Raw genomic sequence first — 16,652 nt, forward strand, 5'->3', positions numbered from 1 at the left:
GCAATTGAAAATGAATGATGAACGAATGAATGAAAATGAATGATCTATACATGGGAGAGTTCTGATGATTTAAAGTATTGCAATAAGGTATAAATAATTTAAAACTGGAACGGCGAGGCACTGCAGAAATGTACACATTTAACTGGGAAAGCAGAAACATTGAGCTGATTCTGCCATTGAATACATTAAAAACGAACAAAAGCATACTAAAATCACGTCTCTATTTTAATGATTCCACACCGAACATCATTCTGAGTTGTGATGTGGGAAAGTCGAAGGGGCATGTATCGTTGAACTTTTTAAAATATAAATATCTAAGGAATCTGTTTTGAACACACTCCAAAGGATGTATCAGTGAATTCTGGTATGAGTTCCAAACCACACAACCATACTCCAGAACGCTACGAATAAGTGTCCTGAACAGATAGCACAGAATCCCTATGCTGTTGAAATGTGAGCATGTTCTGATGATGAAACCAAGCTGCTGATATGCCTTATTCACAACCCTTTCAACATGCAGAGAGAAATTGAGCTTGTGATCGAAAACAACTCCTAAGTCCTTGAAATTATCTACTTCTTTAATTATACCATTAATATGATACGGAGCGTATCATATTAACTCCTAAGTCCTTGAAATTATCTACTTCTTTAATTATACCATTAATATGATACGGAGCGTAATCCTCATGACACTGCATTTTCCCACATTCACATCCAATCCATTATCCACGCACCACCCACACCGACCATCTACATCACTCTGCAAGAGCTCACAATCAACTATATCACTTATTCTTCTGAAAAGCTTCACATCTTCGGCATACAATAGAACATTAGAGTGATTTATGACATTAGGCAAATCATTAATGAATAACAGAAAAAGCAATGGTCCCAAGTTCGACCCCTGAGGAACCCCAGAAGTATTCACAGAACAGTGTGACCGGTAATTCAGCATCTGTACATATTGCCTTCTCCCAACAAGGTAAGTCTCGAAAAGGGAGAGTAGGGACATGCTAAAACCCAATAGGGATAGTTGTTTCAACTATATGGAATGATTCACGGAGTCGAATGCCTTTGACAGGTCAGTGTAAACGACATCAACCCTACCACCAACATCTAAAATCGACGAGACTCTCTGAGTAAATTCAACCAAGTTGGTGGTGGTTGATCTACCTTGAACAAATCCATGCTGAAAGTCACTTATTCTATTCCGAACATGACTAAATATGTAATTGTAGAGAATTATTTCAAATACTTTGGCAAAACAGTTCAATATACAAATAGGACAATAATTATTGACAAGATTTCTATTACCAGACTTGAAGATTGGAGCAATTCTAGATACCTTCCACTTATCAGGGAAAATATTAGATTCAAGGGAGAGGTTAAAAAGGAATTTCAAAGGTTCAGCAAGTATGTTAGAGCAGCCACTCATAATGAATGCTGGTACCCCATCAGGGCCCCCAGATCCCGATGAACTCACTTTATTTATTGCATTTAGTACATCTTCAAGACCCCCGAGGGGTAATCCAAATTATCAGTAGCTGTATCATCAATTTCAATGCCTACATAATCAGCATCTCTATAAACTGATGAAAAGAAATCAGCGAATCCATTGAGTGTTTTTCAATCCTGTATATGTGGCAATTTATTCAATTGTTTTTAATTGACACGGACTATTCGAGGTATTTAATTTGCTTTTACTCATTTTTCATTGTTATCCCTCAGGTCCTCAACCTATCTTCGTACTTCCTCTCGTCTCCTTCATTACCCCCACCCCCCTAAAACTCTACAGATACAAATAATGGTCGCTAATTGGAAATTCACTTTAAAAATTAGAAAGAAAGAGTCGGACAAAAACGACTTTATGTCCATGAAAACAACAGTAGGTTACAACGAAAATTCCCTAGCTTTCAGTTGATTGAACTTATAACGTTGAGAGATATACAGATCACAATAAGAGAAATACCATTGAATCGACTGCAATGAAATGAATATTATATTAATTGTCCGAATTTATAAACTAGATGTAATTCAGAATTAAGAAAATCAGGAGCTATAAAAGAGCTTTAAACTTTTAGGTCCGGTTTCCGAGCTCGGGATTTAGCTAAGTTCTAGACTTTAACTGGCTTTAAATTCTGGAGTCAGAAAATTGGCTCTCGGAGTCAGAGCGTTATCGTAGTCGAGGACTTGAATAGACTCTGGAGTTTAGAGATCACGTTAGACCCTGGAGTTTATAATTCCGTTTTCTGAGTGAAGGGCTTATAAGTCCAGGACTTGAATTAGATTCTCGCCTCTTTCCGAGTCAAGGATTTATCAAAAATCGTTAAGTCCAGGACTTAAAACAGCGTGATTTTAAACCCTCGACTGGGGTAGGGTTTAAATTCAAGTTCTAGACTTAACCTAAGCAAACACAATTCAGTTATTGTTTCTGAGTAGATAAAAAGCCAAATAGATGTCATGGAATACCTAAATTATTTGGATTAGTCCATCTAAATTAATAATTTCTAGTTTGCAAGTTCATTTTGGAATAAAATTGTATCAGAATCATGCGTAAAAAACTAACCTCATTCTACTAACCTCATATGTTTACTAACCTCATTTTCCTGTGACATAACCTAAAAATGTTCAAGAAAAATAGTACAAGGATTGCCTTGAAATTTATTCTCCAATCTGAATTTTATTAATCAATGTCATATTCAACATATTAATAATAATATAACAATATTAAATTATTATTCCAGTTTTTTCAAAACAAATACGTTTTCCAACTCAATAGCCTAATGAAATTTTTATTCCAAAGTCAATGGTTAGGATAAATGATCAATAATAGCATAACGTAAAAATGAAATGTTTATTCATTCAGCTTTCAAAGGTTTTTGCTTTGAATAGGCCTACAAAGAAATCGAAACGTATTTTTACAAAATAGTTTTGAGAGCATGCTCATTTGAATTGTCCCGCTGCAATCAGCTGTTTCCGTTTTGCTATAATGCCAACAATAAAACAGCAAAATATTGTGAATTTCCCTCATGTTCACTGCGTTAAAGTCCTGGACTCAAATAAGTCGAGAACTTGATAGACTCCGGAGTTTAGAAGATAAAATCGTGACTCAGAAAGTCAATTTAGACCAGAGAGCTTATTTCAGTCCTGGACTCTGTAAGTCCAGAATTTATAGATCCCGAGCTCGGAAACCGGCCCTTAAAGGATAAAAGATGGAAAGATATACTTGACTTACTTGAGAGCTTCAAGTGGTAATTTGCAGTAGGCCATGTTGAGATATTTCAAGCTGAGCGTGCTAGTGAAGAACTGCTTGAAGGACGGTGGGATTTCTTTTCCTTTTTTCAGACTGAAGGCATTTCTCGATACATTTAAGTGAACTAGGTTTGTGGCACATCCTCGAAGCAGAGCTCCAAATATCTGAAATTTATAATGAAGCATTACATCGAGTTTCCATCTATCAAATGCGTAGATAGAATAATATTGAATTTATTGAAATTTTAATTACTCATTGTTTATCCATTGTCCAGGATCATTCCAATTTTGAGAAATATATTGGAGCATTGAAATATTAAGGTAACTACAGACTCATGCGCCACGAACACGCACACTTCACTTTTCATCAGCTGATACTATAATAATAAAAATAATTAATCATTTTTTTGATTGCCAATGAATTGCAACCAGAGGAGTTTATTGACAAAACATATACATAATTATAATAATATGCATAGAAAAACTGCTAATAATAAACTTAATCCTAATTATGATACCCCACTATAATAATATGTGTCGGGGTGATCATTATTTTCTTTTCTGAAACATGTATAAAAAATTTAGCTAGTAATTTTAGTTATAAAGGTTAGTTAGTTATTAAAGGTAGAATATAATACTTATAATTATATTATAAAAAGATGACAGCAGTATATCCTATATCCTATTTACAATGAGCTCCTCGGACTGGTAGGTTCCAGTATCACATAACCAGTTTCATACTGTTCTTTTAAATCTATTTATATTTATTTCGTCCTTTGCGATCTGCGGGATTTTATTGTAAATTCTAGGACCTAAATATTGTACAGATCTCTGACCAACAGCTGTTAATTCTAGGAACAAGATGAAAATTTAGATTTCTAATTCTGGTGTTGTGGCGATGGAAAATGGAATCAATAAAATTCTATGCTTATTATATCTGTATTTTACCATTCGTTTACAAATACAGATATAATAACCTGATGGAAAAAGAAATGCGCGTGTTCGTAGAGCATAAGTCTGTACACACACCTTTAGAATTAGAATATTTTTAGTTACTGACTTGAACTGCATTACTTTTTCAAATTGCACCAACAGCTTGGATAATAATCTATTGAAGCACACAAACTTGAACAATAATATATTTTATCTACGACCGTGTTATAATGTAAACATTACAGCATCACAATCACAATCAATTCCATAAAAGGGGTCTTTTCACAATGGGTTCTCAAAACTATACTATAATGTGAACATTATGCAACGACTTTAACATTAAAACACGGTTTCTGATGCTGGCATCCGGGTTCAGTTTGTCAAGTTTTCACAAAGTCAAGTATTCAGTTTGACAAGATTTTAATTGGTAAAGTTTTTAGTAAGTCAAGTTTCCAGTATGTCAAGTTTTAAGTTTATGAAGTTTTCAGTAAGTCAAGTTATCAAATCGTTAAGATTTCAGTTTGTTCAGTTCTCATTCTATCAAGTTTTCAGTTTGTCAAATTTTCAATTTATCAAGTTTTCAGTATGTCATGTTTACAGTTGGTCAAGTTTTCAGTTTATCAAGTTTTCAGTTCATCAAGTTACCAGTTTATCATGATTTCAGTAAGTTATGTTTTCAGTTTGTCAAGTTTTTAGTTTGTTTTGTTTTCAGTTATGCAAGTTTATTGCTCACTCTCTCTGAGTAGCTTTCCACCTATTGTTATTTCAATCTTTTTACTATATAGGCTAGTTGGTTGATTTCTAACCTTACAACAAGTAAGCAATGGGATACTTTGCTTTAGTGATCGTACATTAAATTAATAGTGTTTACAATAGTTTTATAAGGTCTTTAAAGCACTCGTGAGATGTTTAAGACACGCGTTAACTCTACATTTAACTCGTGCTTTAAAGACCCTTATTATAAAACTGTTGTATAAACTACTATTATGATGGAAGTATAATTTCAAAGTAATAATGTTCGAATCACCATCAACTTTAAATACGAGATTGAGGAAACAATAAATGTAGAGCTTAATTGAAAATTCCAAAGTTTCCTGCACACAGGTACAATAGTAGTGTCAACTAGGCGCCCACTAGCACGTGGGGGAACACGGAATTAGAAATTCCATTCAATCTGAGTTCCAGACATTTCCAAATCCGCGTTCCCATAGCAGCTAGTAGCCGCTACTAATATCCCTGTGAGCAGCATGCTTCATTTACAGTTTAAAATGTTCTATTTGGAAATGGGAGTAGCTTCTCACATTATTAACAAGTTTTTTGATCAAATTTATTGTAAATTGCCAGAATTCTTATAAATAAACGATTTCGTGTGTGATAGTTAAACTGGTGATGAGTACTTACAGATTCTAAAGTACATTCAGTCCCTGAAATATCCAAATGCGTCAACATGTTTGGCTGAGCTAGGAAATTACATAAGCTCTGCAAAGAAATAAGAACAACATTAGAGATTCATCATCTTCAAAACATATATAATGTATACAATATATATTGTACAATCATAGTTGAGAATGACATTGCATGTATCAATGATAAATGATGTCCATGGGCATAATACCCGTAATAGGAATAGGCTCGACCTCCCGTATTGCAGGCTTGGGAGAACGCAGGTTAGTTCGGCTTACATGGTGGGAAAGATCATCAACAAGCTACCCATTACAGCGGGGACTCTGCCACTGGCAAGCCTGAGGAGAAAGTTGAGGCTGTCCCTTGAGGATCACCCGTTTTATGCGCTGAATGAGTTTTTCAGTTGTGAAAGTGCTGCTTTGGAGCGGTATTTTACTTGATGCCTGCTCTTGCCTTGAGTGCATGCTTTTTCTTTCATTTTTAATGACTTGTCTATCTGTGACCATCCAATGTGGTTCACATTATGTACAGAAACAAACAAACATAATAATAATAATGTATAAATAAATAGTACATTGTACTGTATGATTGTACATTTTATTGATTAGAGATAGCAAATATAGGCCTACGTTGATAATAACAGAAAATATAATTATTTCTCATACATACACGCACATAATTTATACATGCACAAAGCTTACAAATCTTTCTCAAATATCCATAATTTTCAAACATTAATTAATACTGTAAAATATTTCATATGATACTTCAGACTTTAGCCACTCAGGATTCCAAGACATGAAACCATTCCCATTAAGTCACTTTTCATCAATTTTCATCTACCAAACATATTCTGTCTAAATTAAAATTGATTGAAAATGAAGTAATGATGAGCACTGACTGCTAGTAACATTCCGTCTTCACATTACCCATCTATAAGCCAGGGAATTATACCCTTTCTATCTTCTCAACTATTTTACTCATTTTTGAGGATTCGGGTTCTATAACATTGAAATTTAGTGAAAAGTAGATTGATAATTGCCTTTAGTTTTACACTTTGAAACATTACGGGCCGCTTTCCGAGCTCGGGATTTGGCTAAGTTCTAGACTTTAAACAGCTGGAGTCAGAAAATTGGCTTTCCGAAATGGGGCGTAGCACTACCTCCGTAAACAAAGCTATAGTGCATTCTGGTGACGTCAGCACAGAGGCTCTTACACCAATAAAAATTCGTTGATTTCAGCTGATCTATATCAGCTAGTGATTTTATTGGTGTAGGAGCCCTACCTGTGCTGACGTCACCAGAATGCACTATAGCTTTGTTTACGGAGGTAGTGGGCGTAGTCGCAGTTTTTATAACAATCTTTATTTTCTCATTTCTATAATTCGGAACGATTATCCTTGACGAAATAAAACATTCCTAAATAATTCGAAATAGCTGCAACTTTACACTTTATTTTATTTTGTGTTCAATTCTCTAGTTTTTTGAAATTTAATTCAAACGTGACTACGACTACGGCCCGTTTTGGAGAGCTAATTTTCTGACTCCAGCTGTTCAAAGTCTAGAACTTAGCCAAATCCCGAGCTCGGAAACCGGCCCTACAAGTAATTCAATGCATAAAGCTTCTTTGTTTTATTTGTATTGAATGTTATATTATCTAAATTTGTATTGTAATTGTTTTGATGAATAAACTTTGATTTGATTTGAATGTGGGCGAAGTTGAGGCAATAAGAGCACCCTCTTCCAATCAACCCACAGAGAAGTAGGTGAGATTTGAAAGGTATTTGACGATTCCGCAGTAAATAGACTGTGGCAAACAATAAACTAAACTATAGTGAGGTCCACGTTATAATAGCAGTGGAGATAGATAGGAGAACAACGTTGCCGATCCTTTGTCTTGTATGGAGTGTAACTGATACCGGTTTATTGGTATAATATTATCTGTTATTTCTGGTTTAAAATAATCAATTGCATTTTATCAAGCAAGAAATCATACTTTTCAATGATTTCATCATGAATTTTCATAATCAAGATTGAATATTTGGATAATTATAAGTCTACATTGTTAGAAACCGATCTGGCAACAGAGCAAAGCGGGAAAGAGATAGCGCTATCTGCTTTGTTGAATGATAGACATGGATAGCAAATACCATTGCTAATCAAACACTGCCATTATAACGTGGACCTCACTATAGGATTCTAGTGTGATTCCCTTCAGGATAGATGAAATGCTGTCAATTTGGAGGTAATCTGGCAAATAGACAAATACTTACATTGACGTCCTCTTTCAGATTGTTTCCGCTGAGATTGAGGTAGGTGAGCGTGTTGGGCATTGGCTTGTTGAGTGACAGCGCATGCGCTAACTGGTTGACTCCCTTCGATGTGAGGCCACAGTGCGACAAATTCAAGTGCACCAGGCCTTTCTGAGCCTTCGCCAGCGGACTGCTCAAGTGAGTCCCACCTATCAATAAATAATACATTTAACTTTGGATTTTCATTTAATAATAATTAATTAATAGTACAGTAGGCGTCCCGTAGCTTTTCCTCCGTGACTTTGAAACGGCGTATGGTTCGCTGGATAATTGACCGAACGCAGTGAGGTCTACGTTTTAACTCGGATTTTCACAAGTCTGTCTGTATGTAACGCATTTACGGCCGAACGCGTTGATAAAATTCTATGAGATTTTGCAGGAATATTCCTTTTCCAACTGCGTGTCGATGTATACACAAAGTTTTTTTGAAATTTTTTATTTTGAAAAGGAATTTCCTCCATACTCCGACATCACTATATAATCATCTACTCTAAAGATGGGATTTATCAGACTATAGAAAAATATTCATAACTAGTAGTTCTGTAAACAGTAGACCTCATCCACAAGACAGTATCTGGTGTCACCTGTTCACCGGCTTCTCCAGACATCTGTGTAATGCTTGCAATGAATTGTCAGCTGATTGATTATGAATAATTCTATAGTCTGATTAATCCTATCTTCAGAGTAGAATATATATAGTGATATGGTATCAGAGTATGGAGGGAATTCCTTTTCCTATCATATTATCCTTAGAATGCAAAATTAAAAAAAAAAAACTTGTTTATAAAAAACGAATAAAAAAGGAATATTCCTGTCAAATCTCATAGAGTTCAATAAACGCGTTTGGCCTTAATTGCGTTACATACATACAGACAGACGAAAGAAAATCCGAGTTAAAACATAGAACTCACTGCATTCGGTCAGTCAATCACCTGACTAGTGGGATTATTCATTGTATGTATTACACATTATGTCTGGAGAAGCCGAAGAACAGGTGACACCAGATACTTGTGGATGAGAAAACTGCCTGAGGTCTACTGTTCACAAAACTACTAGTATTCACGGCTTTGCAAAAACATCAGGCTTCAGAGACCCTAGATCCCTAGATGGAGAAAGCACCTTACAAAGCTTCCTCGAAGGAAGCTCTCTACACACAGAGATTCTTCATGAATGAGAGAGTTGCAACGTATCACTAGAGAGAAGTTAGATCTTCCCTTATCTCTGGTATCACCAACAATGGAAAGAGCATGTTGAACGAATGTCAGCTGATAGGCTGTGTTGTGCTAAAAGGACCTAACACAGCTCCTTGTGTATCTTTTCGGATGCAACACGTTGCTTCTGAGAAGATATAAAAGTGCATCTGTTGCTTATGGAAAGATACATTAAAGCTCCTTGTGTATCTTTTCGAATGCAACACGTTGCTTCTGAGAAGATATAAAAGAGCATCTGTTGCTTAGGGAAAGATACATTAAAGCTCCTTGTGTATCTTTTCGGATGCAACACGTTGCTTTTGAGAAGATACAAAAGAGCATCTGTTGCTTATGGGAAGATACATTAAAGCTCCTTGTGTATCTTTTCGGATGCAACACGTTGCTTCTGAAAGATATAAAAGTGCATCTGTTGCTTATGGAAAGATACATTGGAGCTCCTTGTGTATCCCGAATGCAACACGTTGCTTCAGAGAAGATAGAGCATCTGTTGCTCAAGGAAAAATACATTGAAGCTCCTTGTGTATCTTTTCGGATGTAACACGTTGCTTTTGAGAAGATACAAAAGAGCATCTGTTGCTAATGGAACGGGTAGTATTACAGTCTAGTGGCCCTCCAACGATAGGCAAAGCTACAGGACCCTCACTGTAAATTAACAAGTGAGCTTTTCTAGTTCATACCATTAAACAAATACATTTAAAATTGCGCCAAACAGTGAACAATAAATAAATAAACAATTTACATAGGGCATGTTTCAGGATCTTTGCATCAGATTGCATTGCATTACTGTATTTACCTTTTGACAACCTGATTGTCAAATGGTGAACAATTTACTTAGAAAATGTTTTGGGATCTTTAAATCAGATTGTTTTTAATTATTTACCTTTTGACAAACTGCTAGCCAAACAGTGAACAATGAATTGGCAATTTACATAGAAAATGTTTCAGCATCTTTGAATCAGATTATTTTACATTATTTATCGTTTGACAACCTGCTTATTGTCAAGAATAGGAATTCAGTGAATTTGCACTATTTACTGATATGTTACGGAATTTCTCCATATCATGGTGAAATGAAAAAGATGTTGTCAGTTCCACATTTAATTAAGAGAATTATGAGAAGAATGAATGTATTAACAACTTTAACGAGAATCTATTATGAGAATGTGATTGTATGATGAATGCAAAACGAGAATGTATAATGAGATTGTATGATGAATGTAAAATGAAAATGTATTTTATTGTATGATGACCATTGGCCACATTATTTTACCTGTAAGTCACATAGACAAGCAAATGTTTCCAGCATATTATGACAACACAACAGTAATATAACTGAAGTTTTCCAGTTGCGTAAAGAATACTTATGATGTATTTATTAATATTGATCATGTTTTGTTATTGAATGATTAACGATTGATGAAGATTGATTCGAAAGTGGATGAGTTCTAAAGTATGATGGGTATGAAAAATGTTTTGAATTTTTGATGACATGAGAATAATGATCATGTTTCAAACGAATCCAGAAGCCAAATTCCAAACGATAATATGAGTAAAATCAAAAATTAATTCTAATACATAATAATAAAACATTCATACTACACGGAATACTGTAGTATTTTGCATAATCTACTTTGGTAGAACTGAAGAAATACTAATAAATATAAATTATATAAACTACAGGAATCTAACAATACGGTAACAAACATTCATAATTTAGCAAGGGAAAAGGGTTCACTTACAGCATACTTATAGCTCTCAATGCAACTATAGGAAATTTAACTAATACCAAGAAATGAAACTAATGAAAAGGATTTTGGACATTTGGCACATTCACGGTGAAACATATTGAATTAAACCAATCAAAATAAAACATAAAGTAACAATTAGAATTTAACACAGAATAAATGAGTGATTTTGCATAACTGGATCTACACTAGCCCAACGATAAAATAGTTATTATAAAGTCGGCAAGGTAGATCTACACAAATGAGAGTTCTACACGTGTAGAAGGGAGATTACTAAAATAAAAAGCATGCACAAGTAATTGAAGAAGAGAAAAATAGTCAAAGAGCTTGTATGAGATCGGTCATTACGTCAATTTGATTGAGATTTGAGCACCCTTATGAGATGAATGATCTGTTATAACATGATAAACACCTAATGAAGAAATAAAATTAATACTGTAAAGAAATTGTCTTGGGTGAATCAAACATTTAAACGGGTTTCCTTGCGTTTACGGTGGATGAATTTTGGAAGTCTATCTAAAGTTTCACGGTCTAATCTGATATGAATTCCCATGATATCCATATCATATAAATCCTATCTAAAAGCCTATATAAAAAACGTAATTCGGTTACAAAAACATTTTGCCGAGGATAATCTCAAATTTATAAATTTAAACGAACTTTTTAGGAGTTTGAGATTTGCTAATACTGTAATAATAATAATATCGAGTGACCTGGCTGGCTCAGGTCTCATGTCAGAGTTTTCAGGTCCCAACTGATTTGCTATCCTGGCAGCATAATTAAGCTAGCTTGAGAAGAGGTGTAATCTACAGGGTGATTCTTAATTATGGTAAAATAATTTAATACGTGACAGTAGAGGTAAAAATAAAAAAAAAGTTCTTATAAACATATATCCATAAACGCTTCATTAGCGAGCTATACAGGGTGAAAGATTTCGCCCAGTATTCAGTATCTCTGATGAAATACACCGATGCTGAATTGTTTGGGGACTAGTTTTTGAAAAACTTATGCTGGATTCATATATGGAGAAATATCTGAAAAATTGAATAAAACTGGTCTGGAAGCTGTAGTGTGAGTAGTTTTTGAGAAAAAAGTTGAAATATGCAAAAAATCTAAGTAGAAAAACACAGACTTCTACGTTTGATGCCCAATAACTTTCTTTAATGACCAGTAAACAAATAATTTTTCGCAATAAAAATTGTGGAGATTTTAATTCTGAAAATAATTATGTAAGCTGTGTGAACTGAATTTAAATAAAATGTATTCTTATGAAGTACATCACAACCCAAAAATTTGCTGTTTTGCGAAATCTTTCGTCCTGTATAGCTCGCTAATGAAGCGTTTATGGTGATATGTTTATAAGAACTTTTTTCTTATTTTTACCTCTACTATCACGTATGAAATTATTTTACCATAATTAAGAATCACTCTGTATATGGGAAAACCGTTTATATCGCATATACTTTTCCGTGTAATTTGAAAGTACCTAATGAAGTGTTGAAATGATTCTGAATGGGATAAATGAAACTCTGTGATTGATAGAGGACACTCAACATCAAACTGATAGGTTGTGCTCGTTTCTATTGAATCGTCTGTGTTTTTCACTTACTGTATCCTCATTTTACAAAAGATTTTTGTCCTACTACAACGAAATAAGTTCGACATCATCGTGTATATAACTGAAACAAATCGCAAAACTGATTCATAAAATAACATTAGCTATCATAATACTCCAACAATGATAATTTATTAATTCACACCTTGCATAATTTTCGCAATTATTCCACACAAGCTAGAGGCACCTACAACAAAACATAAAACATGTTAGATGATTGATGAAAAATGTTCATGGATTAGAAAACAAAACAACATCACATAAAATAGAAAAAACATAAAAGTGGAAGTGCGTGATCCTCGATTTAATGAGGTTTTTAATGACAAACTCAGGGAAGATAACCAATAATTCTGTTTATTCAGATTTTGCATTGGTCTTTAGGTGAGTGACATTAATACATTCCAAAAATTAAAATCTAAATTTTAAACAGTGTAAATGAAAATAATTTATAGAGTGGGGAAGAATATAATCGGAAAGTAGCAGAGACTGTGTATTCAAGTGTCACAAAGTTTTTATCACTTAGTTGAGAACTTATATCTTAAGCCGTGTCCACACTGAACAAATGTTCGACATACATGTTCAGCAAACATGTTTGTTGAGGGGCTCAGGGACAAACATTTTAAAAAGTTTGGACAATCATTGTTTGTCAAACAAAAAATTACTGTTTTTCCAAACATTTTCAATGTTTGCTGTAAAACATAAAACTGTTCTCCCCACTTACAAATATTTTGTTTGGTGACGCGTCCACACTGGCCACAGGCAAACATTGTTTGTCAAACACAATAAAATTTGGCCAAACTGTTTCAACAAACGTATTTGTCGAACATTTGTCCAGTGTGGACACGGCTTTAGTAAAAATACTCAAAAACGGTGAGTAATATTTCATATTTTTCTCATGATTAATTATAGCTTGTAAGTCATCAATAAAGTGTTGAAAGCTCAATGTAACAAAGCAGCTCGTAAAATATCAACAAATTCAACAATTACGCTACCTTTAGCAATTATTGATAAGAAAGGATCATCTAGAAATTCTTGGTAGATTCTTGTTAGCCAACTTGATTTTTCGATAAGTTTTCACAAATTTCCAGGTGTTACTACTAGTCCAGTCACTATATACATTGGTGCATGCAATTTATATTGTAGTTCTGATTTTTTAATATATTATTTGGGTACATAAGAGTAGAAAATGTAGTTGGTGATGATGGTTGAAGCTGAAAATTAGGTGTTTTTCACAATACAAGGAGCATTGTTGTCAGGTGTACCTGGAAATCTTTATAAGATAGAGCGCTCTACCTAATCTCAGATTGTGGAGCACAAAAATACGCCCAGAGGGATTTTGAATTATACATCTAAATGGTAACAATCGGAAGATATTGTTAATCAAAAACTAAAATTCATCAAAATTGATTTTTTTCTTTAAATTTCACTCATTTTTGAAAAATCAAAACTCAGTACTCATTAGAGATAGAGAGTTCCGAATGATCTCATTTTATTCAGAATTTTGTAATCTAAAGCATTTTCTGTCCGATTACGAGATTTGGCAGAAATAGCTGAAAACTGAAAAATGAGCCGAAAATACGAGGTTTTTGGGCCACCCTGTATTTAGCACAAGGAAATTTTGCATGAAGAAATTGGTTCTGGACTTCTCTTATGTACCCAAATGATATATTAAAAAATCAGAACTACAATATAAATTGCAAGCACACCCCCTTTTTTATGTCTATATTGAGTGGACTATACATAAATATTATAAAATTCAAAGTGTTTAGGTAATTCAGCAAAACCAGAATGAATTTTATGTAAATATTATTACTGTAGTAGTGATTGTTATTACGATGCTACTGTCATATTCTGTATCTTATTTTAAACATACAAACAATAATATTGTTACTAACCAAGTTATCAAATTGTAAACTGAATAATAGTTTGTGAGGCTGAGCTAATGATTGGCATGAAGATTTCTAAGTTTGATATCATGCTAAGAAGAGTACGGTACCCTAATGTACATGATATAATACTAAAGGCCGGTTTCCGAGCTCGGGATTTAGCCAAGTTCTAGACTTTAAACAGCTGGAGTCAGAAAATTGGCTTTCCGAAACGGGGTGTAGTTTTAGCCCACGTTTAAATCAAATTTCGAAAAACTAGAAACTTGAACACAACATAAAATGAAGAGGAAATAGTGTAAAGTTTCAGCTATTTTGAATTATTTAGGAATGTTTCTTGAAATGAAACATTCTTGAATGTTTCTTGAAATGAAACATTCTTGAATGTTTCTTGAAATGAAACATTCTTGAATGTTTCTTGAAATGAAACATTCTTGAATGATTCTGAAACTTGACACGATTTTCTCTTTATTTTAGGTTGTGTTCAGTTTTCTAGTTTTCGAAATTTAATTTTTCGTCAAGGAAAAACGTTTCCAATTATAGAAATGAGAAAATAAAGATTATCATGAAAACTGCGACTACGCGCCGTTTCGGAAAGCCAATTTTCTGACTCCAGCTGTTTAAAATCTAGAGCTTAACTGAATCCCGAGCTCGGAAACCGGCCCTAAATATTGAAGTATAGCATATCAGTGAAGTAAAGCTGACATTTAAATTAATTCAGGTAAGCAAAACGCTCAAGCAGGGGAAGCTAGAATAACATTCCAAAAAATTATATCCCAATTTTGAAAGTTTAATGGGATTTTAAGATGATTTCAAAATGATTAAAATGATGTGAGTAGGTATGATTTGTGAATGACCTGATAAGTGAGATGATGCTTGAACGAATGAATTATTTCATCAAAATTCCTTAATCCAAATTTTGAAAATACAATACTGAATATAGTGTATAGTATACACTTCCAAACAATCATTTGATTTTGTAAAATATTGATATGTCTATTCATTTTGAAGAGTTTCAATACTTGTTAGTTGAAAATTAATTTTCAAAGTAGATTAAAATATTTTATCTATTCACAGGGGTCCAGACCTTTCTCTTCGTTTCTTAATATTTATAGATGAAATACACATATAAATTAAAAATTAGAAAATAACAACATACAGCCGTAAAATATTATTAATCTAATAAAAACTTATTTCAGGAATAATATTCATTAGAAATAGCTTTATATTCTCATCATATAGTATAATACTAGTAGATCCCGCAAGGGAACTCTCATCATCAAAAAGTCATGAGTTTATTTTTACTATCCTAGTAGAAATTTATTTCTACATACACATAGAACCATAAAATCTATAGAATCATCTTTTAAGGTGAGACATTTTCAATCAAAACATCTCACTTCTATGAATGTTGCTTTGAAAAATAATGTTTTGGATTTTTTATAAAGATCGTAGTAATAAAAATGAATATTCATAAAACTATTGTATTTGAATATGACTTTAAAGTGAAAAAACACTGTGAAAAACAAGTTTTTGTCGGGCCTGAGAATGTGCAATACCAGCACGAAACGGTCGTCGCCACACCAAAGAATGTGAGTGTTTTTTCACTTTAAAGTTATATTAAAATACGATAGTAATAATAATATTGAAAACAAGATGGATAACCAATAAGGAATACGTATAGCTACAAAATATTCCTATAATTTGATCCATTAATCAAGAAATAAGTTTTCTTGTCAATAGAGTTGAAAGTTTTTAAGTAGTTAGAAAAATTATTCAACTTGGCTAATTGTTTATTCTTCATTTTATTTCTATTCTTTATTGATTCATGCAATAAGTACATGATCAGAATAATGGGGGGAGAAAAAATAAGGTAACCTTGAGCTATTCCTTTCCCAAATTTAGATAAGGTTACACATACTCCAAAATAGGTTAAGTATCGTAGTTGTTCACTTCACAAAATTTTCAGTCCTTAATTATTTTTACAAAGTAGATTTTTAAATTTAGATGCTTCAAACCCAAACATAGAAGAAATATTTCACATTATTATCACTAAAATAGGAAATTATTCAGTTATTTCTCCTCAGATATTAGGATGGAGTTGTAGTCCCTCAATTAATGGAATTTTTTGATAGTTAAAGATGTCTCCTACCTTTGTCTTCAATCATATTGAACGAGAGATCAAGCGTGTGCAGAGGTGTGTGTGTATTGGCTATTAATGATAACGACAATTTGTGGGCAAAATCCCTGAAACAAGAAATAATATTATAAAACTAATTGAAGCTTCCAGTTGAGTAA

General features: G+C 33.4%; 1 protein-coding gene across 4 annotated transcripts in view; it reads right to left on the reverse strand.

Annotated features, from left to right (window-relative positions):
• Positions 1-16,652, reverse strand: part of LOC111055076 (F-actin-uncapping protein LRRC16A) — a 95,820-nt gene that overhangs the window by 53,060 nt on the left and 26,108 nt on the right. For 3 of the 4 annotated variants that reach the window (XM_039429100.1, XM_039429098.1, XM_039429097.1), the window contains exons 9-13: positions 16,507-16,601; positions 12,617-12,658; positions 7,862-8,049; positions 5,587-5,664; positions 3,236-3,417 (exon numbers count right to left, since the gene is read on the reverse strand). In XM_039429100.1, the coding sequence (XP_039285034.1) occupies positions 3,236-3,417; positions 5,587-5,664; positions 7,862-8,049; positions 12,617-12,658; positions 16,507-16,601 (585 nt within the window). The remainder of the gene's footprint in view (positions 1-3,235; positions 3,418-5,586; positions 5,665-7,861; positions 8,050-12,616; positions 12,659-16,506; positions 16,602-16,652) is intronic. The other variant, XM_039429099.1, reaches the window with a different exon arrangement.

The sequence above is a fragment of the Nilaparvata lugens genome, chromosome 5 (genome assembly GCF_014356525.2).
Source record: "Nilaparvata lugens isolate BPH chromosome 5, ASM1435652v1, whole genome shotgun sequence".
NCBI classification, from domain to species: domain Eukaryota; kingdom Metazoa; phylum Arthropoda; class Insecta; order Hemiptera; family Delphacidae; genus Nilaparvata; species Nilaparvata lugens.